General features: G+C 45.7%; 1 protein-coding gene across 3 annotated transcripts in view; it reads right to left on the bottom strand.

Moving 5' to 3' along the window:
• The window catches only part of LOC142564388 (uncharacterized), a 100,832-nt gene that overhangs the window by 53,029 nt on the left and 20,090 nt on the right, over window positions 1-27,713 (bottom strand). For all 3 annotated transcript variants that reach the window (XM_075675396.1, XM_075675389.1, XM_075675379.1), the window contains exons 4-6: window positions 17,294-17,503; window positions 15,551-15,755; window positions 10,424-10,646 (exon numbers count right to left, since the gene is read on the bottom strand). In XM_075675396.1, the coding sequence (XP_075531511.1) occupies window positions 10,424-10,646; window positions 15,551-15,755; window positions 17,294-17,503 (638 nt within the window). The remainder of the gene's footprint in view (window positions 1-10,423; window positions 10,647-15,550; window positions 15,756-17,293; window positions 17,504-27,713) is intronic.

Here is a 27,713-nt window from a genome sequence, read left to right as displayed (position 1 = left end):
CAAGTGCACTTTCCCAAATCTAAACGTTGCAAGCAGAGTGTACTCGCAGAAGAGTGCACTCCAGTCAGAGTGCGTTCACAGAATGCACTTTGCTGGTCGAGTGCGTAGCCTCACCACCAGCGGCTTCAACGATACAAAATGCAATGCATAGAAAAAGGGCACAGAAATTCATTTTAGCTGTTGAAGAGCTTTTAACAATATAATCAGAACAGAACTCACTGATATTCTGTTCTAGCAGGATCAAATGCCACCTCGTCGCACGCCACCATCTTGTTCTGGATTGGCTAGGCCCTCGTCTTGGCTGGCATTGACTAGCAAAAAATTTTGTTTTTTTGTTGTGTAAATATAGACCAAGATTGTTTTTTATTTATAATACAACTAAAGTAATTACATTTTAGAAGCTTTTTTTAATTTTAATCTACATCTTCAAAAAACACGATTTTAGTCTGTCGCCAATTTTTTTTTTTTTACTGCGAGTGCACTTTGTTTTCCCATTTAGCACCGCATAGCCTTAAGTGTCATTCAAGATCCTGAAGTACACTCCCCGTAAGTGCACTAAACTTGCCTGCTTGACAGAGTTACAAGTCCTTTTTTGGCACGAACAAGTGCTGCAAGGTTCCTGAAATGGCATTTTAAAAGTCTGTGTCGACTAGTACTTGCATTTAGTTTCCCTTTAAACATGTGCATAACAAGCCACGGCATCAGGCGATTCCAGAGCCCCTGCAGTAGAGCATTGCGGCTTGGTGGGACCTCTCCTCGTGGTGCCATCTGTCATTGTTTGAAGGAACGTACGAGCAATGGCAAACAATATCTGATCACATTTTTTAGGCAGTGTGAACACCTAAATTATTTTTCTTACACCCCGATGTATTGGAGGGAAGAAGAAGAAGCAGAGGAGGGCGGACGTGCCCTGCATCGGTTCCGTCTTTTTGAATGATTCTGCAGGCAATTTTGGCAGGACCACGCATTGAAGCTCAACATCAGATTCGTGAGGTTAACGCGAATCGGTGGATACCTTTGGACGAGGTAGACCAGCATATTTTGGACTTCTATCGCATCTTTTCTGTGCATCGCACGTGGGCGCCACGCTGGGCCTAACGCAACGTAGGTCTAGCGGGCCCGCCAAGCCGGCATGGCCGATATACGTATGGACGACGAACTCTCCTCGGAGATGGAAGATGGCAAGGAAAGAATGGGTTGGCAAGTGGTCACCAACCGAAGATCGCGATCTGCGAAAAAGGCCTGGGGAGCTGGTGGAACCGCCAAGTTGATCCAAGAATCACAAGGAAAGGAGATTGCCAACAAAGGTGCTGCCGGGGCCGACAAGCTCAAGCACCGGATTGTGAAGGCGTCAAGGATGCCGCAACTGCCAGAGGAGCACAGGAAAATCAACGTTAGGCCTCAAGGAGGCCTCAACCTGAACAAGGTCAGCACAGCTATTGGAGAAGCGATCTCCGAGGCAGCCGGACTTACAGCAAACCAAGTGAAGGAAGACATCGTCTGCCCCAACTTCACACAGAATATCGTGGTGGTTAGTACACCAGACTCCTATCATGCCGAAAGGCATGTGAGAATCAAGTCCATTACGATCATGGAGGCAGAATATGAAGTGAGCGCTTATGAAACAGCTCCCCACTCTACATGCAAGGGGGTTATTAGAAGAGTGAACCTCAATTACAGTCAAAGTGTGATCACGAAAAAGATTGTGCATGAATACAACCCAACGGTGCTGGCTGCACAATGTATCAAAGTTACAGGCTCGGTTATTGTGCTTTTCGATGGATTAAGGGCGCCCAACTTCATCAAATATGGGTCAACCCTCGTGAGGTGCTATCTGTACAGGAAGCAATTTGACATATGTTACGCATGTGGAAGAATTGGACACAGATCAGAAGACGTCTGTCCCACACCAGATGTTGTGCAGTGCAGGGGATGTGGTATGCAAGACCCAGGGGAGGATCATATCTGCTCTCCCAAATGCAAGTTCTGCGGTGAAGATCACCCCACAGGTGACAAGGCTTGCAAGCAGCAGTACCAAATACCATATGTAGTAAGAGTAAGAAGAAGACAACGCTCCGAAATTGGAGACCAAGATGGAATCGACCCTACCGACAAAGGAAACCCCTCCAGGCGCCGGAAGGCGCTCACACTCAAGAAGCACATCAAGATCAAGACAGCGCTCAACATTGAGGGGAAGAAACAGTTCCAGATCTCGGGAGGCGCAGGTGCGCTTCGAGGAGCAGGAGCTGAAGACAAACAAGAAAAAGGAGCCAGGAGCGACCTGGGCCGAGAAAGTCAAAGGTACTATGAAAGTCACAGGTGCAATCACCTCGCAGGAACAAGGCAATGATGCCAAAGTAGAATAGCCGATCAAAGAGGTTTTATCACTAAAGAAAGCAAATGAAGAACTTAAGAAGCAGATGCAGGAAATGAAGAAAGGGTTGAGGACAGAAAGCGGCAGTGTGGCAATAGCTAAGCCGGTGAGTAGAAGTAACAGCCAGGAAGAAGAAGACACACCAGCGCCCAAAAAGAGAGCTGTAGTTCCGGAGGTAGAATCAATGTGCTCGGTTCCAGAGGAGATTAGGAATGCGATTAGGGACCTAAAGGACATGGTAGACAGCGTTAACCTTAAGGTGGATAAAACATGGAAGCGGAAGTTAATAGCTGAGAAAAGGCTGAAAAAGCTAGAGGCCCAAGGAGAGGATGAAGAATATATGCCCTCGGAAGCTGAAAGCGCTAGAACACTCCCAGGAGAGGTAGGTGGTACAGTCATGAGAACAGTGACAGGGGGTAGCAAGTCAGGAGGCAACGACAATAATAATGTATAATAGAAAGAGACTTAGTGTGTGGCAGTGGAACTGCAGAGGATTTTAGGAAAAAAAGAGTGTCGCTAGCACAGATAATCAAAACGGTTGAAAATAAGCCAAAATTAATAATGCTGCAGGAAACTCTAGCGGAGGAGATCAGGCTGTCTGGCTTCAACTCGGTCTGCAAAGGCAAAGAACCGGGCAGAGGAATTGCCACCCTAATTGACAAGAAAATTCCATACATAGAGCATGATCTAAAATTAGGGGCGAGTAAAATTGAATACATATTGATAGAAATGGTCCTAAAAAGGCACAGAGGTAAAGCGCAAAGCTTGTTCTGCCTCAACATATATAGCAGTCCCAGAGAGATGAGACAGAGCTTCAGAGTAATTTTTAATAAGGCCATCAGGGTAGCCAAAACTGCGCCCCTCATAGTAGGAGGGGACTTCAATGCCCCACACCAATCTTGGGGTTACCGCTGGAGTAGTAAGAAAGGGGAAGGAATCTGGCATCTCGCCACGGATTTAGGCCTTTCTCTTACCACGGACCCAGCCTATCCTACCAGGTGTGGCAGTTCCACGTGTAGGGACACTACCCCGGACTTACCTTTCACTTGTAATTTACCCAGGGCAGACTGGATCAACTCTGGTGCAGACCTAGGAAACGACCATTATATACTACACATAATGGTGGAAACGACGGGGGTGGAGGTAAAGCATTTCACTTACATAGACTGGGATCACTTTAGAAAAATCAGAAAAGACAGCAGACACAGATAGAAAGGGGCGCATCAGACTACAAGAGTGGGTGGCGGCTCAGCTTAGGGACGACTTGAATGTAGCAACTAAGGCTATAGAGACAGAGGAAGAGGTCGAACAAATTGACAGTAGATTGGCGCATTTGATCGAAGCCAAGCAATCGATTTTACAAAGATGGAAATCACAACACTTAAGCAGAAGACTGAGGAAACGAATTGCTCAGTTCAATAGGAATATAGAGGAGCATGCACAATATTTGCACCAAAAAAAATGGGATGAGGTGTCTAAATGTGTAGATGAAAGGATAAAATGTGGAGGCAATTGGAGTCTGCTCAAGCATCTACTCAACAAAAAAGGCACTAAATCGAATAGACGTGCGGCAGTGGCGAAACTGGTGCTTCAGGAAAGTCAGACTGCAAGCGCAGAGAGCATAATGGAGCGAGTGGAAACTAAATACTTGCCTCTCAGGAAAGAGGATCAGGATGTGCGTTATCTCGATTACTTAGGGGTAGAATGCAAACATACGGATCATGAATTCACCGAAAGTGAGGTACGCAAGCCACTGTATGATCTGAATAGTAGGTCAGCAGCTGGCCCGGATGGCATCTCTAACAGATTGCTTAAGAATTTGGACGACGAATCAATAAAATATCTGACCACATACATTAATGAAATATGGAAAGATGGGGTATATCCAGAAGAATGCAGGACGGCCAGTACTATCTTAATACCAAAGCCGGGCAAACAACTCAACTTGGATAATCTCAGGCCAATTTCATTAACGTCATGTCTAGGGAAGACAATGAAGCATGTCATATTGAACAGGTTAACGAAATATGTGGAGGACAATGGCATCCTACTGTATAATCTGATTGGTTTCAGATCAGGCTTGTCCACACAAGATGCCATGTTGTTAATCAAACATCAACTGCTATTAGCTAAACTAAAAAACACTCGAGCTCTCTTGGGGTTGGATTTCGAAAAAGCTTTTGGCAGAATTAAGCATAGAGCAATACTTGAAGTGATTTCCGAACTGGTATTGGGCAGAAAACTCTGTGAAGTGGTCAAAACTTTTCTTGGCAATCATTCAGCTCACCTTAGATTCGGGGGATATTAAATCAAAGAAGATGGATCCCGGTGACAGAGGGATGCCACAAGGGCCTTGTCACCTATGCTTTTCAACCTGGCCATGTCAAAAATGCCAAAGGGATTAAAAGGGATAGAGGGCATTTACTTTACCATTTATGCAGACGATGTGACTATATGGGCCGCTAAAGCAAATATGGGACATGCGGAAGCAGACTTCAGAAGAGCATTTATGAGGTAGAGTCTATTTTAGAAGACATGGGACTCAAATGCTCTGCTCATAAGTCTGAACTCCTTCTACTCAATAACAGGAGAAGAGGTCGAAAACCAAGCGGATATGTTCCCGAGGACGAACTCAGGTTAGTACTAACCACGAAGGCAGGCGAATCTATTAAGCAAGTAGAAACCATTAGAGTCTTAGGGTTATTCCTGGAGGCAAATGGGGCAAACGGAAGAACAATACAACACATCACAAGCAAGACTGAGGAGGTAATAAGACTGCTAAGGAGAATCACTAACAGACACAGAAGGTTGGGAGAGAAGAGCGTCATGAGAATGGTCCACGCTTTCACCTTGTGTCACTTCTCATATGTAGCTGGGATGCTCAGTTGAACACAGACAGAGCTAAACAAGTTGAACAGATTAATTAAAAGGCTAGTCAAAACAACAGTGGGCTTACCGATTAACACACCGGATAATAAATTAGTGAAACTGGGGCTCCACAACACAACAGCCGAGATAATTGAAGCTCAGCAAATTGCCCACAGAGAAAGGCTCTCTGGAACAAGGTCAGGTAGAGCAATACTAGAAGAGTTAAGGTGGTGCCCAACCGAATCCAAAATTTCAGGTGAAGGCACTGTAGAACTAAAAGATAGCATAAGAGAGATAATCAAGACGACTCCTTTCCCCAGAAATATGCACCCGGTGCACAACCTGGAAAGACGAAAGGCAAGGGCCAAAGCTCTCTTGCAAGAGCTAGATCACGACAGAGGAGATGCGGCTTTTGTAGATGCTGCATGGGTCAGAGGAAAGAAAGCCTTTACGGATGCAGTAGTAGATTCAGATGGTCTCACTCAGGATGCTATTACAATCATGACTAAAAACACGACAGTCGCGGGACAAGTAGCGATAGCATTGGCTTTAAGGAATAATAAGTGGACGAGGATTTACAGTGACTTTAAGATGGCTATTAGACACTTTACCAATGGCTTTGTAACCAAAAGGGCTGCCCAGCTGATCAGTGAGTTGGACAGCCAAGGGATTTAAATCCACTGGTTTCCTGCGCACATGGGGTCTGTCGATCCATCTCGGAAGAATTTAAACGAGATGGCTAACGCAGCTGCACGATGACTTACTATCCGTGCACTAAGCGACCAGGACCTTAATAATATACAGGAGGAGAACAGGGAACAATTATTAACATATAATGAAATCACGAAGCATTACTACATGAACAGAAGGGAACTCCCAGTGCCACACGCTAAGCTCAATAGAGCTCAAGCGGTGAATCTGAGATTGTTGCAGACTTATCCAAGTCCAAACTTTATTAACAAGCTACATACAGAAAGAGAGGTACCAATCAATTGTGAGAAGTGTAATAGCATCATTACTCTGGATCACATACTTTGGCAGTGTCCTGTGTCTCACAGGCTGTGACAAGGAGAGAGACTGGTGGCGGCGAGTCCTACACAGTGGAGTTCTTTTCGATCAAGTACAGGCCTTCCAGAAGGCCCATGATACGGCTGTAAGGTTAAACTTTACTGTCCCGACCTGGGAGCCGCCTGCGTCAACCTAAGGGTTTATCTTCAGGACATTAATAAAGTTCATCATACCATACCATAATGTATTGACAAAGCAGCCAGCTAAAGCTACCTTATTGAATTTCTTTTCAGGAATGGCAAACAAGTAGGGGTGTGCGAATACTCAAATAGTATCACCAAATCGAATTGAATAGTGAATGTTCGAATAATTTTATTTGCGATTCGAATAATTACTACAGTCGAAACCCGCGATAACGAAATTCCGCAACAACGAAATTCTCGCGACAATGAAACATTTTCGTATCCCCGGCGAACGCCCATAGGATTCAATGCATTTCGTACCTCACGGCAACGAAATCTCGCTGTACTGCAATCCTGCATCAACGAAATTTGCCGGAACGTAACTCTGCATATTTACTATTCGCGTAAGGCTAGCAGGCTCCAAAATGTGCTCGAATGCAACTGTTTTGCACTAAAATTGCAGAAAATACCCCCCACCCCCCATTTCACGTGTGGGCACCGCAATTTTTGTTCACAAAAACAACCAAGTGCTGGAAGCCATCAGTGCACTGGAAAGACGTCATGGCAGCCATCTTGTTTGTTGATCGCCCGTTTGAAGTGGCATGCATGTTGCTACCGATATGTGATGATGGTTTTTGCACGCCTACTAGGCGAGGTCGCAGATCGTTGTTCGAAACACGCGTTAAGTTTACATTCTCCGTGGCTGATGACTGGGTGAGGTCTAGGCCAATCATGTGAGGCGAAACTGAATGCAAACTGAACGCGCGTTTCGAACATCAATCGCTGATCGCAACAGTGCACTTCATAATGCGCACCTCAGGGAGAAAAATGCAGCAAAAACAAGAAATCCATGTCCCACCGGTGGTGCTTGAGATAGCGATCGCAGCATATGGAGTGTCATGCATTCAGCCATGAATGAGCGATCGTCTGGGAATATGCATCGCTTGCTTCAAGAACGCTGGCTTTGGTGCCACCCAACAGGCATCGAGCACGGATTCGGCACCGGACATAGATTTGTGCGAAAGGGTCGTTATCTCGATCGTTTGCCTTCGGGTATCGTTTGACAGGCCGCCTCAGCTAACACAGAAACGGACTGTCACTGCGAGCACTCCCCGACATCGGCCTGATGTGCGATTGCACCCACATTGTGCTGGCAGGCAGGGCTGTCTCGTCATGGCCACACTATCTAGGCTACTAGGCCTAATCGGCACTGCCTTATCGGGTGTCTTTAACTAAAGTTATGGTTTGTACCATAAAGTTATGGTACACTCACTAACCAAAGCGAGTGTACGGGATAGCAGTGTACAGAAGTTATTCATGGCCACCACCTTTGCGACACGCTGTACAGCAGCCTCTCCTTTCTGACCCCATTCGAAGATGTACATTTGAAGACTACCGTATAGTGCGGAATATAGGTCGAGGTTTTTTCCAAAAAGTATTACTAAAAGGTCATCCCTCGACTTATATACCGGCCCTTGGCACAACATGAATAGTCGTCTGGCAACATGTAGGAGCGCAGACCTTTTGACATCCGCATCATTATCGCCCCCTTGGTGTCCGACGCCAAAAGAGGCTTTCCCGCGGGATTTTGTCGTTCGCGTGAATGAAAAGGGCTATATGGATGAGGCCTTCATGCCCAATTGGATTAAGACCGTCTATAATCGGCGACCCGGCGCACTCCTGCGGTGTCTGAGCATGCTCGTCTTGGATGCCTATCGCGGGCACTTGACCGCAGGTGTGAAGCAGGCACTCTGCGACGGGAGGACGGAACTCGCCGTCATTCCAGGAGGCATGACGTCAACACTTCAGCCACTGGATGTCGTGCTCAACAAGCCCTTTAAAGACCGTGTCCGTGAACAATATAATCCATGGATGGCCGGCGACAACCCGACGAACCCAAGTGGCCGGCTACGCAGGCCGCCTCTCGCCACTGTGGCCACATGGGTGTTGCAGGCTTGGCACTCGCTGCCCGACGATATGGTGGTGCAGGCATTCAAGAAGTGTTGCATTAGCAACTCCTTGGACGACACCGAGGATGACATGTTGTGGGACACAGCTAGCGAAAAGCAGTAGTCTTCGGAAGAGAGTTCAGACAGCTCAGACGAATGAGCAGGTGACGAGTCTGGCGGCACCACTAAATAAAACAAAGTTTTGTGCCTTATAATTTTTATGTTGACTTCTTTGCTTCAATATAAGGGGGTCGACCTATATTCCGCCTCGACCTATATTCCGCATTATACGGTAGCTTTGGATTTACACGGTGGGTGCGAAAGTGACGTGACCCTACAGGGTGTTCTGCAATATAAACCGAGATGTCCATTTTATCTGCTGCTGAAGTTCTGATTGGTTGGGCTAGGGTATGTGCAAGAAGGAGACAGGTGCCTCCAGCCAATTGGCACTAGACATATCCACTAGGTAGACACAGAATACTCCCCCTCCCCCCCCCCCCCCCCATGAGGACATAATTTGTGACAGATGGCAAATCACGTAACGAACCTGACAACGAAACTATGCAGATAGTGCCTGTTCTTTACCATCGGCACCAGATACGCATGAAGCAGTAATTGTGACACATGATGCAGTTTTTTCATTTGTCGCACATATTGGCCTTAGGATAACCCACCTGCTGTAAAGTTGAGACGGCCATTTTGTTTTTTTGGAGAAAAACTGGAAAGCAAACTTTCTGTGCAATAAATAAAAGATTGCCGCAAACACAGGTCAACTATTAAACTTAGAACCTCACTGGTAATCACTACAACTGAACGCCACTAATTAATTAGTTTCAGAAGGAAAAAAAAACACTTGGTTCTGTTCTACAGAAATTCTACTAACAAGAAATATTTTTACGGCTTTCATATAGTGGGATTGAGCTACAATCAAAGATGGCATACTCATTAGGTGTTCCTTTTAATAAGAGTAGACTGTACTGTGCATCTTGATTTCTATGTACAGTAAAACCTCGTTAAATCGTATCTGCTTAAACAGTAGTTTCGTTTTAAAAGTAGTAAAGTCAAATCCCTGACTCAGTGCCCATTGAACATAATGCGTCTTGTATCAGCATATGCTGTACCAGGTTAGTGCATACGTATTGGTTAACACATAGTGTTTCCACTTTTTGTCGCAAAATCACGGCGGTAAGTCGGCCCGGCAGAACAACGAGACTCAGAGATCAGAACAGCCTACAAGCACAGACGCAGAGGACGCTTGGAAGGGTGAAGACACATCAACGTCAACATCACTTCAGCGATGTGCCAATCGAAGTATTGTGGCCCGTGTCGTGGTTTCGTGCAAACTAGGATAAAAACCAGGTGCTCAGCATAGAAAAAAAATTGGACATCGTTAGTACTGGCGAACGTGGCACGAACGAGTCGGTGCTGGCACGCAAGAGGGATATACTGTTGACTATGGTGTGTGGCATTTGGAATGCGAAGGAGAAGTTGGTCAGCAATGCTGCTGTGACCATGAAAATACGTCAGCTATGAGGTTTGACTTTTCGAGGTTCGACTTTTGCCATCTTTGCCTCTGTTATTGCCAAAGTATCGCCTAACAGTGATGAGGACAACACGGAAAGCGACAGCATTTCTGTTCACTTTAAACTGTGGCATCTTCCTTGTAGAAGTAGTGTCACTGTTGCAGATGGTTTCACAGTTGTGCTAAATGGCACTTCTTATTCTGCACGAAATGTCAACTAAGACTGCAAGAATTAATGTATATTTTCTTTCAGATGCAATACAATTTTAATGTAATTTCTTTAAAAATCATCGGTACTTAACTAGCCTCGTCTTAGTTGCTGCAAGAGGCACTTGGAATACTTGAATATGGCATCACCATCTGTCATTTGAAATTTTCTGGTGTACCAAATCTCTGTGCTATTTCGTTTGCTGTTTTCTACTTTGCAGGTATTATGTAACAATTAAGCTTGACAATATTTTCCTCCAGTGACCTGTCACAGGTCTAAAGGCTACATGAAATGTTAAGGAAGTGCAGTCACCTAAGGCCTTGGTGGGCCCCACTTGTGGGTCGTGGCCAAGTGCGCTTGCCACTGCAGCTACCCAGGGCACTGGCTGCAGGTGGGGGCCACACAGAAAGGGCAGCCTCGCGCAGAAAGCCTTTAGGACAAGCTGTTGCTGGGCTAGGGTGTGGTGCAGCAGACAGCAGGTTTATGACGTCCTCCAGGTCACTCCCCGTGTCAAGCACGCCAAGCAGCCCACTCTCTGCACAAACACAGTAATCAATGATACTTTTCTCTGGATGTTCCTCCTGGCACCATTCTATATCCCGAAACATACAACAGCAGCGAAAATCACTTGATTGAACACATAATTGCAATCAACACATTGTTGAACAGATACAGTAGAATCTCATTAATTCGAACTCCGAGGGGAAAGGAAACTTATTCAAATAAAACACACAGTTTTATTTGAATAAATTTGGACAGACAGTTGCGCCACTGCAACCGACCGTCCAACGTGGTGTAGTGCCAAGGAGTGCATGACGACGTTCAACGAACTTACACAGTTTCACCGCCTGGCTCGAAGGACTTTCCCACCCCCCACCCGGGGCTGAGCCGAGCGGAGGCAGTACTGTTCAGACAATTAGAAACTGGTTCCTTACCCACCCCAGTGTTAACGAATCATCTGTACCCGAAAGTATATGTGAGTGATGTGTACTGCGTGTGCCAGTGGGAGAGGGCCACCCTGACGCACATCCTATGGGATTGCACCAAGTTCCCCGACGAAGCTTCGACAAGTACAATGATTCCGCCACAGCCGCGAGTTGCGGCAGAATGCTACGACTACGAAAACCAAACCTGGGCCGTCCAGCAGGTCTCGGCGGCTCTTGAAAGACAAAGGCAGAGTGAAACCAACACAACGTTGGCCCTCAGGGCGACCAACCCTGGGAGTAACCTGCGCTGAAGTTGAGTAGAGACCACCCGCTGAGAAGACGTCAAGGCCCGCGTGGCGGCGCCATTCAGTCATGGTGTCGTTCTGCAGGCGACTAAATAAAGTTGTTTCTCTCTCTCTCTCAAATAAAACAGAATTTGAACTAAGAGCCCCTTTATATATTGGATGTCCCATGTAACTTGAGCCAAATTTTAAAAACATGCTAATGCCACGTAGCCGGACAAAACCAAGGTAATGTGTGCTGGCGCTTGGAGGTGCTTGGATGATTTACTGCATTCTGCCTAAATACATAATTAGTTGGAATTATAAAATTCTCAAATATTATAATTAGATTAAAAGTGTAAATAAGGAAAATTGTACAGCAACATGAAAAACTACGGATACAGCTTTCTGTTGCTCAATGTGTACTACATAAAAGTGTTTTTCCAAGTATGAGAGAAGCCTGTGAATACACACAACGTGCCTCAAGCGGCCAGTCACGTGGCAATTTTTAATCTATTTGCACGCTTCAATCATGCTTGGCAAAACACTTTTATGTAGCATGCATTGAGCAACAGAACGCTGTAGCAGGAGTTTTTCACATTGCTGTACAATTTTCTCATTGACACTAAGCAGGGTAATATCATCAGCAATCTCAAAGATACAGTAAAAGCAGCAGAAGAATTCTATACTGACCTGTTCAATACCCAGAGGAGTCAGGATACCTCCATTAGAAACAGTAGTGAACAGGATACAGAAACACCTCCTATAACTAGCGATGAGGTCAGAAGGGCCTTGCAAGACATGAAACAAGGAAGATCGGCAGGATAAGATGGAATAACAGTCGATTTAATCAAAGGTGGAGGAGACATACTGCTTGGAAAACTGGCAGCTCTTTATACGAAGTGTCTATCAACTGCAAGGGTACCAGAAAAGTGGAAAAATGCGAACATTATACTAGTCCACAAAAAGGGAGACATTAAGGAATTGAAAAATTATAGGCCGATTAGCTTACTCCCCCCACCCAGTATTATATAAAATATTTAACAAAATTACCTGCAACAGAATAAGGTCAACACTGGACTTTAGTCGCCAAGGGAACAGGCTGGCTTCAGGAAAGGATACTCTACAATGGATCACATCCATTTCATTAATCAGGTTATCGAGAAATCTGCAGAGTACAATAAGCCTCTCTATATGGTTTTCATAGAATACGAAAAAGGAATTTGATTCAGTAGAGACACTAGCAGTCATAGAGGCATTACGTAATCAAGAAGTACAGAATGCTTACGTAAATACCTCGCAAAATATCTACAGAGGTTCTACAGCTACCTTAATTCTACACAAGAAAAGCAGGAAGATACCTATAAAGAAGGGGATAAGACAGGGAGACACAATCTCTCCAATGCTATTCACTGCATGCTTGAAAGAAGTATTCAAGCTATTAAACTGGGAAGGCTTAGGAGTAAGGATCAACGGCGAATACCTCAGCAACCTTCAGTTTGCCAATGACATTGTTCTATTCAGCAACACTTTAGACGAGTTACAACAAATGATTGAGGACCTTAACAGAGAGAGTGTAAGATTGGGGTTGATGATTAATATGCAGAATACATAGATAATGATAAGTAACCGGGCAAAGGAACAAGAGTTCAAGATCGCCAGTCGGCCTCTAGAGTCTGTGAAGGAATACGTTTACCTAGGTCAATTAATCACAGGGAACCATGATCATGACAAGAAAATTCATAGAATAAAAATGGGTTGGATCGCATATGGCAGACATTGTCAGCTCCTGACTGGAAGCTTACCCTTATCATTGAAAAGGAAGGTGTACAATCAGTGCATTTTACCAGTGCTGACATATGGGGCAGTGACTTGGAGACTGACAAAGAAGCTTGAGAACAAGTTAAGGACCGCACAAAGAGCGATGGAACGAAGATTGCTAGGAATAACGTTAAGAGACAAAAAAGAGAGTGGTTTGGATCAGAGAGCAAATGGGTATAGACAATATTCTAATTGACATCAAGAGAAAAAAATGGAGCTGGGCAGGTCATGTAATGCGCCGATTAGATGATTGTTGGACCATTAGGGTTACAGAATAGATACCAAGAGAAGGGAAGCGCAGTCAAGGATGGCAGAAGACTAGGTGGAGCGATGAAATTAGGAAATTGGCGGGCGCTAGTTGGAATCGGTTGGCGCAGGACAGGGGTAATTGCAGACTGAAGCTAGAGGCCGTCCTGCAGTGGACATAAAACAAGCTGATGATGAGAATGATGATGATGACTTTTAATCTTAGGATATTTGAGAAGCTGATTAATTTGTGACTAATTATGTAATGAGGCAGGATGCAGAAAATAAGCCGAGTATTTCCAAGCGACAGCAAACAACATTACCTTGGCTCTGTTCAGGTACGTGGCATTTGCATATTTTTAAAATTTGGCTCAAGTTATGTGGCACACCCTACATAGCACCTAATCAATTGTGTGGTACAGGGCGCAACACCAAAACCATCACTGGGCTCGCATTGAAAGCCTTATCTTTCCTCCATCAGCACGCGACTGAAGACGTGTCCCAGAAGAAGCCTAGGTTCCGTATAAAGTCCAAGTGCGATAAGACCTCGCATGCAATTTGTTGTGGTTGGGAGGGTAAACTTGTAAGGGTGAGCTGAGAAGGATGGTGGCTTGATGCATGCCGTGCTCCCGTGATTAAGCACACTCATATGAACGCATGCACACTGTGGGGTCTCTCACACCCGTACTCTTGGGACAAAGGAACGACAACACAGTAGTGCAAACAATCACAAGGGCATTTATTGCACCTTTCATAGATCAGTGCCTGCTAGCCGAGGTGCTATCCACAAAACATGCCGATGGGCGCGCGACAAATCTAGAAGTCTGACTCACCGCGACCGGAAGCGAGCGAATATGTTCGCCCCATGCTGGATCCCAACGCCTGGTCCTTCGCGTGTATGGTCACGCGAATCGTGGCACGTTCGAAGGCGGCCACGCGAGGCAGTCTCGCAGAAGCATCGGTCGGCGGCGCGCGGGATGTCCACGCCGCGCGCCGACCTGCCGGGGAAGAGGGTCGCTCCACGCGCGGCACGGCACGTCCGTGCTGCTTGCTGTCTCGACCCCAAGAGCGCAAGCGCCTTCCCTTCGGCGCCCAGGTAACCTCGCCTGTCGGCGAAGTTAGCAGCGCAACACTCGCGCCATCTCTCGCACTGCGCTTCAACCACATCGGTCGGCGCAGGCGTCACGCAGGCCACGCGGCGAAGCGGGAGTACAGGAGACGCGCTATGCGGGAAAAACATCAGGGGACGCGCGAGAGTCGCGCATCCCCACAACACAAACACCCCAAGAAAGGATGTACCCACACTTTTACACACAAGCGCTCATGTGGAAAAGTGGGGAGACATCCTTCCTTGACGTGTTGGTATGTGTGAGTGCATGTGTACATGTGAGTGTGTTCCTTTGTGCTCTGAAATAACTTACCGTATTTACTCGATTCTAAGCACCCCCTTTTTTTCACGATTGCAATGCTCAAAGTGAGAGGAGGGTGCTTAGATTCGAAAAATCTAACATGACCCCCCTCTCACACCTTCTATTCATAGCAATATCTCGACGAGACAGGCACGAAAACTAACACTTTATATGACAAACATTCAAAAGAAAGATACCAAGGTGCAGACAGTGAACCTAGTGCTCGTGTGAGTTCACAAGGCAAGGTGCGCCCCTTATGCCCGCGAAACTGCGCCGCTGATTGAGGTCGCTTTCGGCCGTTTTTGGGGAGGAGCTTAGTTTCTGGCGTTCTGTGCCACCAGCTGTCGTGTAGTGTCGGAATGCAGCAACGCAAGACACAACCACCTGGATAGGCACACAGCGGCGGGGGACCCCCGTCGTATGCACCGATCCATGCAGCCGTGCGCAAGAAGCCGGAGATCGCGCCGCCGATCCAGGCGGCTGTGGGCAAGAAGCCGGAGATTGTGCTGACACCGCGCCACCTTGGGACTTCGACGGCTCCGGCTCGACGAAAGAGTGAGCAAGCATGCTTGGCAGCCTTGTCTACGCGCTCTTTCTAGTACAAAAGAGGATGCTTAGATTTGCATGCAAACTTTTTTCCAAATTTTTTTGCAAAAATAGCAGGGGGTGCTTAGAATTGCAAAAATACATAACAGAACAGTAAGTGTGAACCTTATTGAAGTTTATCCAGTGGTTACAAAAGCAGTGGGCAGTCACCTTGTTGTCCCGGTTGCACGGGAGGCTGAGTGGAACCTGCGGTGGACCCTATAAGTTCTTCAGAAGGGTGCGTCCAACCAAGAGCCTTGGTGCCAGGCTGAGCAGGCCCTTCAGGTGCAGATGTCAGGCTGCTGGAGGCAGGCACTGTGCCTTCAACATAGAACTGGCTCTGCTGGCTGTCTGCAACTCCAGTGGCAAGGGAACCCTATGAAAGTAAACACAATCATTCCACGATGGCTTGGCTTTGCACACTTGGTGTTGCTAGAGGAAAGCCGAAGAGGTTGCGGATGCGGGAAAGACATGGTGCCTTGGAAAGCTATCACATTACAATTCATCTGTTTAAATTACATGTACTCACATTTGCAGCAACAAATTGCCAATTTGTGCTATTGCTATATCCTCTTGTGCACTCTGTGTTGAGAAGATGGACAGGAGAAAAGGAAAGCTACCAGGTGCAACGTAACAGAAAGAGTAATGTTAGGCTTCCACTAAGCAGCCTTGTTTGGATTCAGCAATAAGATGAACTAGTTTGGAAAATTTGATGCCGATTCACTTAGAATACATGACCATTATTAAAAAAGTGTCACTTAACGACCAGAATATCTCAGTTGCTGTGTTTCCTGATATGAATACGTGGGACATACCGAAAAACGTCTTTTAGAAATATTACACGTATAGGCAATAGCAGCGCGCTGGCAAACAGCGCCGCTTTCAGCGATCTTGCACTGCGTTTCGAAGGCCTGACAAACTGAAAAATGCATTTTCGTGCATCTGCTCTTGGGAAAGGTCACCTCTTGTTTGAGACAGGTCACATAAACAGCATTAGGTAGTATATAAAGCAGAAAACAAGTGTTAATTGCAATGCAAATGACCCCACGAAGAAAACTCACTGCTGCAAGCTTGGGTGTGGCTATCCAGCAGTTCATATTATTTTGCTGTGCATGTTAAAATTGTCATGTATTTAATGCATGTAGAGTGGCAAAGCAGCACAAAAAATCACACACAAAGGAAGACTTACGTCTGCCTCTTTTTTTTTCGTTGCTTTGCTCATTGCATGTGTCAATATGTTCCCATTCTCTGTCCATTTTCTTTTTTTTTTTCCCCAATGCTTCGACAATTTAATGTCAGCAACTAGCCTAGTCTTCACTTTTGGTCTATTTCACGCAGCTTGGTGTGACGAGAACTGGCATCAGTAGCCTGTACACATGTAAGGCTGGCATTGACGACGAGTGTAAACGCACCGCTGCATTGGCATTTACCATCGATGTAGAGCACACAGACTCACGCACCAGCCGCAGCCAGAACTGGGGAGTGCAAGGAAAGAAAATATACCCGTATACTTGTACTCTATGAAATTCATTGCACTCATTGCGTCATATACTCAGCTTTTGGGAAAAGGTGTTTCAGTGCCTCCTTAATTCTGTTTCTCAATTTTGAGTGCCATGAAGCCTCTATAGCAAATGACACTGCATCAGAGCCATTTTAAACAGCTATGACCACTTCTGTCCTCTGGCGCCCTAAAACAAGGGCTAAAGTGTTTCCATGCCACATTTCGTACGCACTCACCATGTGAGCATGATCCAGCACACCACTCTTCCTGACACCACGAACTATGTAGGGCCACTGGACCCCGACTCTGCCCGTTAACCTGAGAGTGGTTCCCTCAACATGCACAAATTGCATTACTCCCATGTTGAAGTCATGACTAAAGTATGTTCCACTTAACCAATGCTTCATACATACCTGCTTTGTACTTGGTCCTAACTTATGCAGCAGGCTGGCAAAGTGTTTTTTAATAGTAGTTGCAAGCTCCGCTGATGACTTTGCAGCTGCTGACTTGCTGGAGTTTCTGTCTTGAGGAAAACTTTTGGAAATCTTGCTCAAGGCCTTCCAGGCAGAGTAGGAAAATTGCACTTGCAGCTCCAGGTAAGATCCAAGGCATGAACCCACAGCCTGCAAAAAGCATGCTTGCTGTATGAGAAAGAGACAGCAAAGGGATTTTTATATACACAAAAATCATTCTAATGAAGGCTGGACCCAGGCCAAAACGTCAATAAATCGATTCATATGCGTGTCTACTTGACAGGGCTGAAGTTCTTTCCCCTTTTGTTTTTGAAAGAAAGCAGATTATCTTTTCACGGCTGCTTTACATTGGGTACAGTTATCTCCTCTATTTTAAAGATACAGTGCAAATGACAATGAACTAAAGATATTACTCATGTTAGGAGAAAAAAAAATCTGAAACGTTCAGACCTGTTTTCTCATTTTCCTCAGTAGATAGATACTAAAGTTCTTCGCACATGCCAGGGAACAAAAGTAAGCATATCAAATTTTAGTGATTTTATCTAAATTAAACTTCACCACAAAACTGAGATACAAATAGCTTAGGCTGTGACGGTTATGGTAGTATTTTTTACTGAAGCTTTCAGTGGGCATGAGAGGAGAGCGATTCACAGAGGCGACTAAGACCCGATAATGATCTGCTCATACAGGACAGCCATGCTCATCCATTTTTTAGTGGACCATGGAAAAAGAACACGTGATCTGTGAAAACATCACATTCAACAATGCTTGCAGCAGCATTACTGATGATACAAATGCTGCGCTCACACAAAACCCTATTTGAGGTAGATATAACCTATCAAAACCCACTCAGTAAAACTCATTGCTGCCTGGCAGTCAGGTTGAATGTCATGCACTTTTTTGGAGTGGTTACAGCCATGAATAAAAGTACATAAAGCTTGCTTGTAATTTCCATCTAGCCTTTGGGCAGAAATCTTCTAAAATAGCAACTGCTTTTTAAACAACCACAGCCCTTTTTCAGTTTCTGCACCAGCTTGTACAAAGGCTATACTAAAGTAACACAAAAGTTGGCAAAACTTTTTTTTCATTAACTGACATACGTTTCTCATACTCTATGTGTTTGTAGAGTAAATATTCCTCTATAATATCCCATAATAAGCCTACTTTTTCATTACAGGTAACTAATGGATTCCAAGCAGAAGCAAAGGGCTGTCAGTGAGTTTTTGACCAAGGGGTGCAGGCTGTCCGACATTCACAGAAGGCTGCTGAATGTTTGCAGTGATGACACTATTGATAAGGGTAAAGCGCACAGATGGATAAGAAGTTTTAAAAAGTGGGAAATGAGCATTGAAAACAAACCACAAAATGGGAGACCATCAACTGTTACCAGTGCAAATTGTCAGTGAGTGGACAAACTGATTCGATGTGGACAATTTTTTTTTTTTTTTGAGAGCATTCCAGCAGTGGATTCAAAAATGGTGCAAATGCACCTCTTGTGATGGCGACTATATTGAGTAGTATCTTTGTATTGAGAAAGAGTTGCTCTACAAGCATGTAGAATTTGAACAACATATGTCAGTTAACAAAAGTTATGCCAAATTTTGCATTACTTCTGATACAACCGTCGTATATCAAAGTACTACGTATGCAAGGTATCAAGGGTGACAAGAGTGGCTGCTAATATGGGTGTGGGTTTACTCCTTATACATTTGTCTGCTACTTCTTGGCTTTCGACTTCGTAAGCCATGTTCAGGTTGGCGACCGGCAGTGATCTGAACAAGGCGATGCATGGTATGGTAATGATGATGTATGGAGCTTTATGGTGCAAGGGCCAGAGGCCATATCCATTGCATAGCAGTTTCTGTGATCAGTGAGATGATATTGTGAATGTGGGAATCCTTGACGGACATTACTGCGTCAGTAGTGCACCGTAGCAATTTTTTAACATAACCATAAAGAGAAATGTAACACACGACTCTAGGAAAACTAAACAGGACCAGTGCTACAGAGCGCGAGAGCCAGGAAAACACATCGAACAGTAGCATATCAACGCGGTTCTACTGTATTATGAACGGTTCTAATATATGTACTTATGACAGGACATATAGCACCTTTCTGAATAGGTGTTCCTGGTGTAGTATGACAATTCATTCTGACACTAGACACAATCGAGGTCGCACTGGCAGTACACGAACGCTGATCACATGCACAGCAGACACAAGAGCGTTTTCTTCATCCTCTTCTTACTACAATGTCGCCTGGGAGAGAAGAAAAGCCATCCTGATGACTTACAGCGTAGGTAGGATCAGGAGGTCATAGTATGGTTTAAGTCAGTTGACATGAACTGTGTCACACTTGCGATGCCTAAGGTCAGGTGCTAGCATCACAGGTTTTACAACATAGGTGACAGCGGAGCTATGGTCTATGATGCAGTGGGGGCCATCATAGCGTGCAAGAAGTTTGGTTGAAAGGCCAGGGCTGTGAGGCGGGACCCACGACCAAACAAGGGAACCAGTCGCAAAAAGTAGTTTAAGCGTGCCACTGTCATGCTGCGGCTTTTGACGATCTTGAGCAGCAGTCGTAAGGGTTCGAGCGAGCCGCCTACAGTCCTCTGTGTATTTGGCGGCTTCAGACACAGGCATGCATTCAGAAGCGTTGGGTCGGTATGGGAGCAGTGTTCCCATAGTACACAAGGGCTCTCGTCCATACAGCATAAAAAAGGGCAAAAACCCAGTGGTAGCTTGTGTGGCCGTATTATAGGCATACGTTAGGAACGGCAAAACAGTGTCCTAGTTACTGTGGTCCAAGGCAACGTACATAGTCAACATGTCACCGAGTGTGCGATTGAACCTCTCTGTCAAGCCATTCGCTTGCGGGTAGGAGGCTGTAGACTTACAACGAACGATGCATGCAGCGAGAAGGGCTTGGATTGCTTCGGACAGGAAAACACGCCCCCTGTCACTGAGCAGTTCACATAGGGCGCCATGTCGAAGAAGTTCCACAAGATAAAAAACACAACTTCGAGCACAGAGGCCGCCAGGAGTGCGGCAGTCTTGGCGCAGCATGTCAAGTGGTCGACACCTACAATTATCCATCGGTTACCCGAGGAGCTGCAGGGAAGTTGTCCGTATAGGTCTATGCCGACACGATCGAAGGGCCGAGCCAGACAGGGCAGCAGCTGTAGCTCAGCAGAAGGGTGCTGCGGAATTTTACGTTGTTGGAACACCGTGCAAGCGCATACCTACTGGCGCAAAAAGTGGAACATGCCGTGCCAGTAGAAACGCTGCCTTATACGTTTTCAGAACCCCGGCGTGACCATTATGAGGAGCAGCATGAAAATAAGCGCATATGTCAGAATGTATATGTCGTGGTATCACAAGCAGCCATTTGCGACCATCAGGCAAATAATTTCTGCGGTAAAGGATGACGTTGCGTACAGCAAAGTGAGTGGCTTGGCGATGAAGTGTTTGAGAAGAGGCCGTGACGGATGGATGGTGGAAGGAATTCAGCATACTTGAAAGCAGGGGATCCCTACACTGCTCATCCGGCATATCAGCGACGTTGATGGGCGACATGGATGCGAAGGGCAGAGACACTGAAGCCACATCAGAAGGTATCAGTGACCGGGAAAGCGCATCAGTGTCAGAGTGCTTCCTGCCCGATCAGTAGATAATGCGGATGTCATATTCTTGTAACCAAAGTGCCTGTCGGCCTAGGTGACTTGACAGATCCTCCAACAAGGACAGCCAGCAAAGGGCATGGTGGTCGGTGACAATGTTAAAAAGGCAACTGTATAGGTATGGATGAAATTTGACGAGCCCAAATAATGGCCAAGCACTCCTTTTCTGTTACAGAGCTGTTGGCTTCTGCCTTCTTTAAAGTGTGGATCGTATACATGACAATGAACTCGTCATAGTCGTCTTTCCGTTGTGTGAGAAGGGCACCAAGTCCGATGCCGCTGGCATCCGTGTGTACCTCTGTAGGCGCTGTGGGATCATAGTGTCGAAGAATCGTTGGCAAAGTAAGTAGGTAATGTCGTTGCTTGAAGACTTCGTCACATAAGTTGACCACGCGAAGATGCCGTTGGTAGCAGTAAGCAAATTGGTCTGTGGTGCGATGATAGTTGCAAAATTGTGCACAAAGCACCGAAAATAATAGCAGAGCCCTACAAAGCTGTGGAGAGCCTTAAGAGTAGTGGGCTTCAGAGACTCTGTGACCGTGCAAAGCTTGGCTGGGTCAGGAAGCACACTGTCCTTCAATACAAAGTATCCCAATATTGTTAACTTGCGGGCAGCAAAGCGGCACTTTTTGATGTTGAGTTGGAGGCCGGCAGAGGTGAGGCAGGTTAGCATCTCACGCAAGCGAACGAGGTGGGTCAAGAAATCCGGCGAAAAGACACCGATGTCATCAAGGTAGCACAGACATGTTTTCCACTTGTAGTTACAAAGGATGGTGTCCATCATACACTCGAAAGTAGCAGGCATGTTATAGAGCCCAAATGGCATTACGGTAAATTCGTACAAGCCGTCAGGCATGATGAAAGCTGTCTTCTCACAGTCGTCGTTTGCCACTGGCAGTTGCTAATAGCCAGAGTGAAGATCCAAAGATGAGAAGTATTCTGCGCCTTGTAAGGTATCGAGGGCGTCACCTATCCAAGGCTGTGGACAGACATCTTTACAAGTGATCTTATTGAGTTGATCGTAATCCACACAGAAGCGTATTGACCCGTCCTTCTTGCGTACTAATACTACAAGGATGCCCAAGGACTGTGGGAAGGGCAAATGATGCCACGGTGCAACATATCATCGACTTACTCATTAATTATCTGTCGCTCGGCTGCCGACACGTGGTATGGTCGCTGGCATAATGGAGGATGGGAACCAGTGTGAATGCTGTGAGTGACAGTTGCTGCATACCCCAGGGATGGTTGGTCGCAATCAAACGATGAGTGAAAATTCTGAAGTAGCGCGAGGACTTGCTGGCGATACGGAGGTGGCAGATCGGCATCTATGACAGATTCGAAAACATCTGATGACGACGACGACGACAATGATGATGATGATGCACACAGGACGGGAGAACTGAGGGCATCGAGCTGATAACAGACCGTGTCGTCAGAAATATTGAGAATGTGAAGTGAGTCAAGGGGCTGAACCTGACGTAGTGATTCTCTGCCCAGTAAGGTTACAGGGTATTGAGATGGGTTACAGACAAGCATAGAAGGTAATCCAGATACAGCATTAAGGACAGCAAACGGGAGAGGTAGAGCCTTGCAACGTAGAAAAATAGGCGACAGTATAAAAAGTACTGTAGCGTCTGGCGCGGTAGAGCAAGAGACGAGCACAAAAACCGACCTTTCAGGTGATATGTCTGTATCGGATACAATGGTGAGCTTGGGTGCTTTATTTGCAGAAGGGTCAGGCAACGGGGCATTGGCAAGCGGGAAAAGCGCCACTTTGTCCCGGGCACAGTCAATGATGACACGATGGTGAGACAAGGAGTCCCAGCCGAGAATGACGTCATGTGAACATGAAGACAGCGCGAGAAATTCAACATCAACAATGCCGTCAATGACCACCCTTGTGGTATATTGAGCAAGTGGTGCTATATGCTGCGCAGTCGAGGGTAGAAGCATAACAGACAATGACGTTGTGGAGGTTTATTTTTATTTTACTTTTATTTGGTACAATACTGCAGACTACAGTCCAAGCAGGAGAGGGTGCAAACAAAGAAAACAGAAAACATTCATGTTAACAAATCACAAAGTATTATGTAGTAAGGATAAAGTTGATGTTAATGAATTTTATCCTGCAATTGTATGCAGGAAGAATGACAAAGCTTTTCGTCTATGACAAACTGCAGCCCCACTATCAATAAGCGCAGTTGCGATGGTTCCTTCGACCAAAACGTCCAAAAATTGCATGGCGACAATGCAGGCCTTGTAGAAGTTGCAAAGCTTTCAGTTCCTGCCTGCGGAACGGCAGCAACTAGTTTCCCTCGCAAGGTGACTGGTGACGACGTAAGGGGGAAGGCGAGCAACAATGCAGTAATAGCGAACCATGGGTGCCGACAGGGCATCGAGGAGACAGCGAAAACTCTGGGTTGCGAAGCATGGCATGCCCGGTAGCATAGTGGGAATAGCCATATCTAGGCACTGCGACAGCATGCGACAATGGCAGAAGCATGTGACATGGCCGGCACAACCACAAGCGAAGCATATGGGCCTGTTGCTGCATGTGTACCAAGGGTTCTGAACCGGGCTTTGAGGCGGAATTGGAGGCGACGCAGGAGGTCGCATTGAGGTCGCATTGGCACAGGAAACGCAAATGTCAGCGGCGCATGTCCTGCTGCGACTGCGGCATAGGTCAGAGGTGCATCCACAGGAAGACAGGGTTGAGCTAAAGGCAGGGACTCGGCAAGTTCTTCGCGAATAGCCCGCCTAATGGGAGTAGCCAGTGATGTGTCAGGCTGAAGAGGTCAATCACTATGAGGCAGAATAGACAGCTGGCGTGCCACCTCCTCACGAATTAAATCCTTAATTTTAATTGAGAGCGATGATGCGGGCATGGAGTTGGAGCAAAGCGTGAGGCCAGAGAGAGTCACCAGGTGCAAGACTGCTGGGTGCAAGAACCCTTTGTCAACGCAGCTCATTGAAGCTCTGGCAAAGAGTGACGACAGCAGCGACAGAAGTTGGGTTTCCTGCTAGAAGCACTTGAAATGCGTTGTTCTCGATGCCCTTGAGGATATGCTTCACCTTGTCCACTTCACTTATGGTGCAATCGACGCGTACAAAAATATCCACGACATCCTCTATGCAGCTGGTATAAGTCTCCCGGGCTGTTGAGCACGCTGGTGTAGACGCTGTTCAGCACAGAGTTTTTGCAAGGCCGGACAGCCGAAGACTTCTGCGAATGCTGTCTTGAAAGCGGACCAGGTTTGTAGTTCCCACTCACGATTGTGGAACCAGAGGTTTGCAACATCAGCAAGACAGAAGATGACGGTACATAGCTTCGTTGGGTCATCCCATTTGTTGTGATCACTGACGCACTCATAGGTAGAGAGCCAATCTTCCACATCAGTCTCACCTGATCCGCTAAAGACAGCAGGGTCCCACTGCCGCTGGACGGCGCCGCAAATGATAGGAGTGGCGGATGCTCCAGGCAGATTGTTGGGAGTCTCGTTCATGGTAGTGGCTGGAGCAGTGGTCAACATTCGGCTGCGAAGTTCCAGGGTGAGGTCAGGGAATGCAGCACCTCCACCAAATGTAGTATGGCAATCTATTCTGACACTAGACACAATCGAGGTCACAGGCAGCACACGAACGCTGATCGTGCGCACAGCAGACACAAGAGCGTTTTCTTCATCTTCTTCACTACACTGGGAAAAAAAGTCATCACAAGTTTATGAATTTCTCGATGGTTTCTGAGCAACCCGTCGTGGTTGCTCAGTGGCTATGGTGTTAGGCTGCTGAGCACAAGTTCGTGGGATCGAATCCTGGCCATGGCGGCCGCATTTAGATTTAAGTGCACGTTAAAGAACCCCAGGTGGTCAAAATTTCATTTCTCCACTACGCCGTGCCTCATAATCAGAAAGTGGTTTTGGCACGTAAAACCCCATGATTTTTTATTAATGGTCTCTAAAACATTTCTATATTTTCAGGATTTGAAGTTGATGGTTGAAAAATAAGAATAAATAAATCAGGACTGGCACTTCTAGAATGGTAAAGAAGTCACTTTTATCTAATTCTAAGTTTATCCAAACCAAAAGCAATGTAATGTGAAATATTGGTGCTATTGCCACCTCTGACATCACAAGGTGCTTTCAGAATACATAGCTATGGCAAGTGCCAAATGCTAATTGTGCTAGTTAAGCGTACATACACCTGAGAAAATAATTTGTCATACTGCAGTTACCTTAATGAAACTCTGTAGAGTTAAATTTCCTGCTCAGACATTTGCTTCTAAACTAGCAAAACAGATTTGTTTAATTTAACAAATGGTATAACTACAAAAAAGTATACTCGCCTGTACAGGCTTGTGGTATCTAAGGTTGTTGGGTGCAAGAGGCTGTATTAATGTTATTTAACACTACAATGGCCAAAGAATACAGTTAGTTAAATTGAGTTTATTGGCGCAAAAGCAACTTAGGCTATGCTGCACCAGACACGGGGCGTTATTTGAAGTCTGTTCAGAAAGTCTACTTCGTCAAAAAAATCCACTGCATCTGTAAAAGGAAAAAGTGAATCATCTCCCAAAATGAGAGTGGGGTGTAGTGGTACGTTCAATACGTATACATAGTGGAAGTGGTTTTGTCTTTGTCTTTCGATATGAGGGCATATAATTAGAATGTGTAGTACGTAAGTGGTTCCTGACATTTATCACATATCAGCTGTGCTTCCTTTGCGAGTAGATTAACTGTGAGTGAGATGTGTGTCCCTATTTAGAGCCTGGCTAATACTACCTCAGTGAAGCATTCTTGGTGATAGGTTTTCCATTCACCAAGCACCGGTTTGATGAAGTGCAATTTATTACCATTCAAGTTCCACTGACACTGCCACTTCTTGTTCAGTGCTCTGCAAATAGCTTGAAGCCCATCCCTCAAGGGTAACTTTAGTTTAGATACAGTTTTGTGTTTTGCATTAGCAGCACACCATGTCCGCCTTTTAATTTCCCGGGATCCCAACATGACCTGGGACCCAGCAGAAACGAATCGAGTGGTTTTGATTTTTGTGTGACAAAATGTGTAGGATATTGCCGATGAAAGGTTCTTACTTGAATTTTAAGTTGAGCGTTTTAAGAGCACTTAGGGAGTCTGTGAAAATGACTGCTTTTTTGTGTTTTCTAGTTGCAACTTCTTGCACAGCCATCCACAGAGCATAAAATAAGGCTGTGAAAACAGAAACGAACTGCAGGAGTGTAACAGCCCGTTCCCAGGTTCCCGATAGGACACTGCTTCCCACATAATTGTGTGTCTTTGAACTGTCTGTGTAAAACTTTTAAGTGCTGTATGTTTCTTGTACTAGACAGAACTCTTGTATTATGTGCTCCTGTTAGGTATCCTGCTTCTTAAGGTGTGTCAGTGAAAAATCTAAAAATTGTGTAAAGTCGCACCAGGGGGATAATCTGGATGGCTTATCTTCAACACGAAGTGCCTCTATTGGGATATTGCTCTCGCAACACTTTTCTTCATACTGAAGTATGAGAGGTTTGATGACATGTGGTTTATTTGCGTAGTGCATTCGTGTTACAGTATGTGACAATGTCTTAGCATATGGCCTGAAGATGATCGAATTCTGAGAACGAAGTAAGCATGAGTTACGTTCTTTGTTCCAGGGATGGCTCGTTTATTTCTGTGTATAGACTAGAAACAGGAGAAGTTCTGTAGGTGCCAGTTGCTAAGCATAACCCTAGATTATGTACTGGATCTAGTTGCCTTAGGTAGGACTGTCTGGCTGACCCATAGACTGCACAACTGTAGTCTATTTTGCTGCGTACCAAAGATCGGTATATATACAGAAGGCATTTCCGGTCAGAGCCCCTGAGTTTCCGTGACAAGACTAAGTACGTTCAGTGCATTGTTCACTTTATTTTCCAACTGTTAATGTGTGCTAGAAAGTTTGGCTTCTTATCAAACATAATGCCTAAAAACTTGTGTTCTTTTTTAGCTGGTAGGGCACACTGGTGAATCTCCAGGAGAGGGTCTCGACATAAGCCCCTTTTTTGGGACATGACCACAGCGACAGTTTTTTCAGTGGAGAAACAAATGCCGTTTTCGGTTGCCCATTATGCGAGTTTATTTAATCTGATTTGAACTTGTCGTTTGCAGGTTACTATGTTCGATCCTTGGCACGCAGATCACCAACGTATAATGAATGCATGAGAGAAGATGGAATTATTCTATTTACGGAGTTCATTTTCACCACGAACAGAGTTGTGCTTAGTACAGTATACATCCCTGTGGCACATTTTACTGGACGAATATGCGTGAAAACGCTGTTCCTAGACAGACATGGAATGTTCAATCAGACAAAGTCAGCTGGACATTTGAGCATTTTTCTATGGATCCCTAGATCCGCCAGCTCTCTTAATATGCCAAATCTCCAAGTAGCATCATATGCCTTTTCCAGGTCAAAGAAAACTGTAAGGCAGTGTTGCTTATGCAGAAAAGCATTCCGTATTTCATGTTCCAGTCGGACAAAGTGATCAGCTGTTGAGCAGTTTTTTTTATAACCGTATCGGTGAATGTCTAGTATATTTTGAGTTTGAAGAGTGAACGTCAGCCTTGTATTTAGAATGCTTTCGTAAAATTTTGCTAAACAGCTTACGAGGGCAATGGGCCGGTAGCTGCTGGGATGTAGGTG

This window comes from Dermacentor variabilis, chromosome 1 (genome assembly GCF_050947875.1).
Source record: "Dermacentor variabilis isolate Ectoservices chromosome 1, ASM5094787v1, whole genome shotgun sequence".
NCBI classification, from domain to species: domain Eukaryota; kingdom Metazoa; phylum Arthropoda; class Arachnida; order Ixodida; family Ixodidae; genus Dermacentor; species Dermacentor variabilis.
This window is presented reverse-complemented; position numbering and strand designations above follow the sequence as displayed.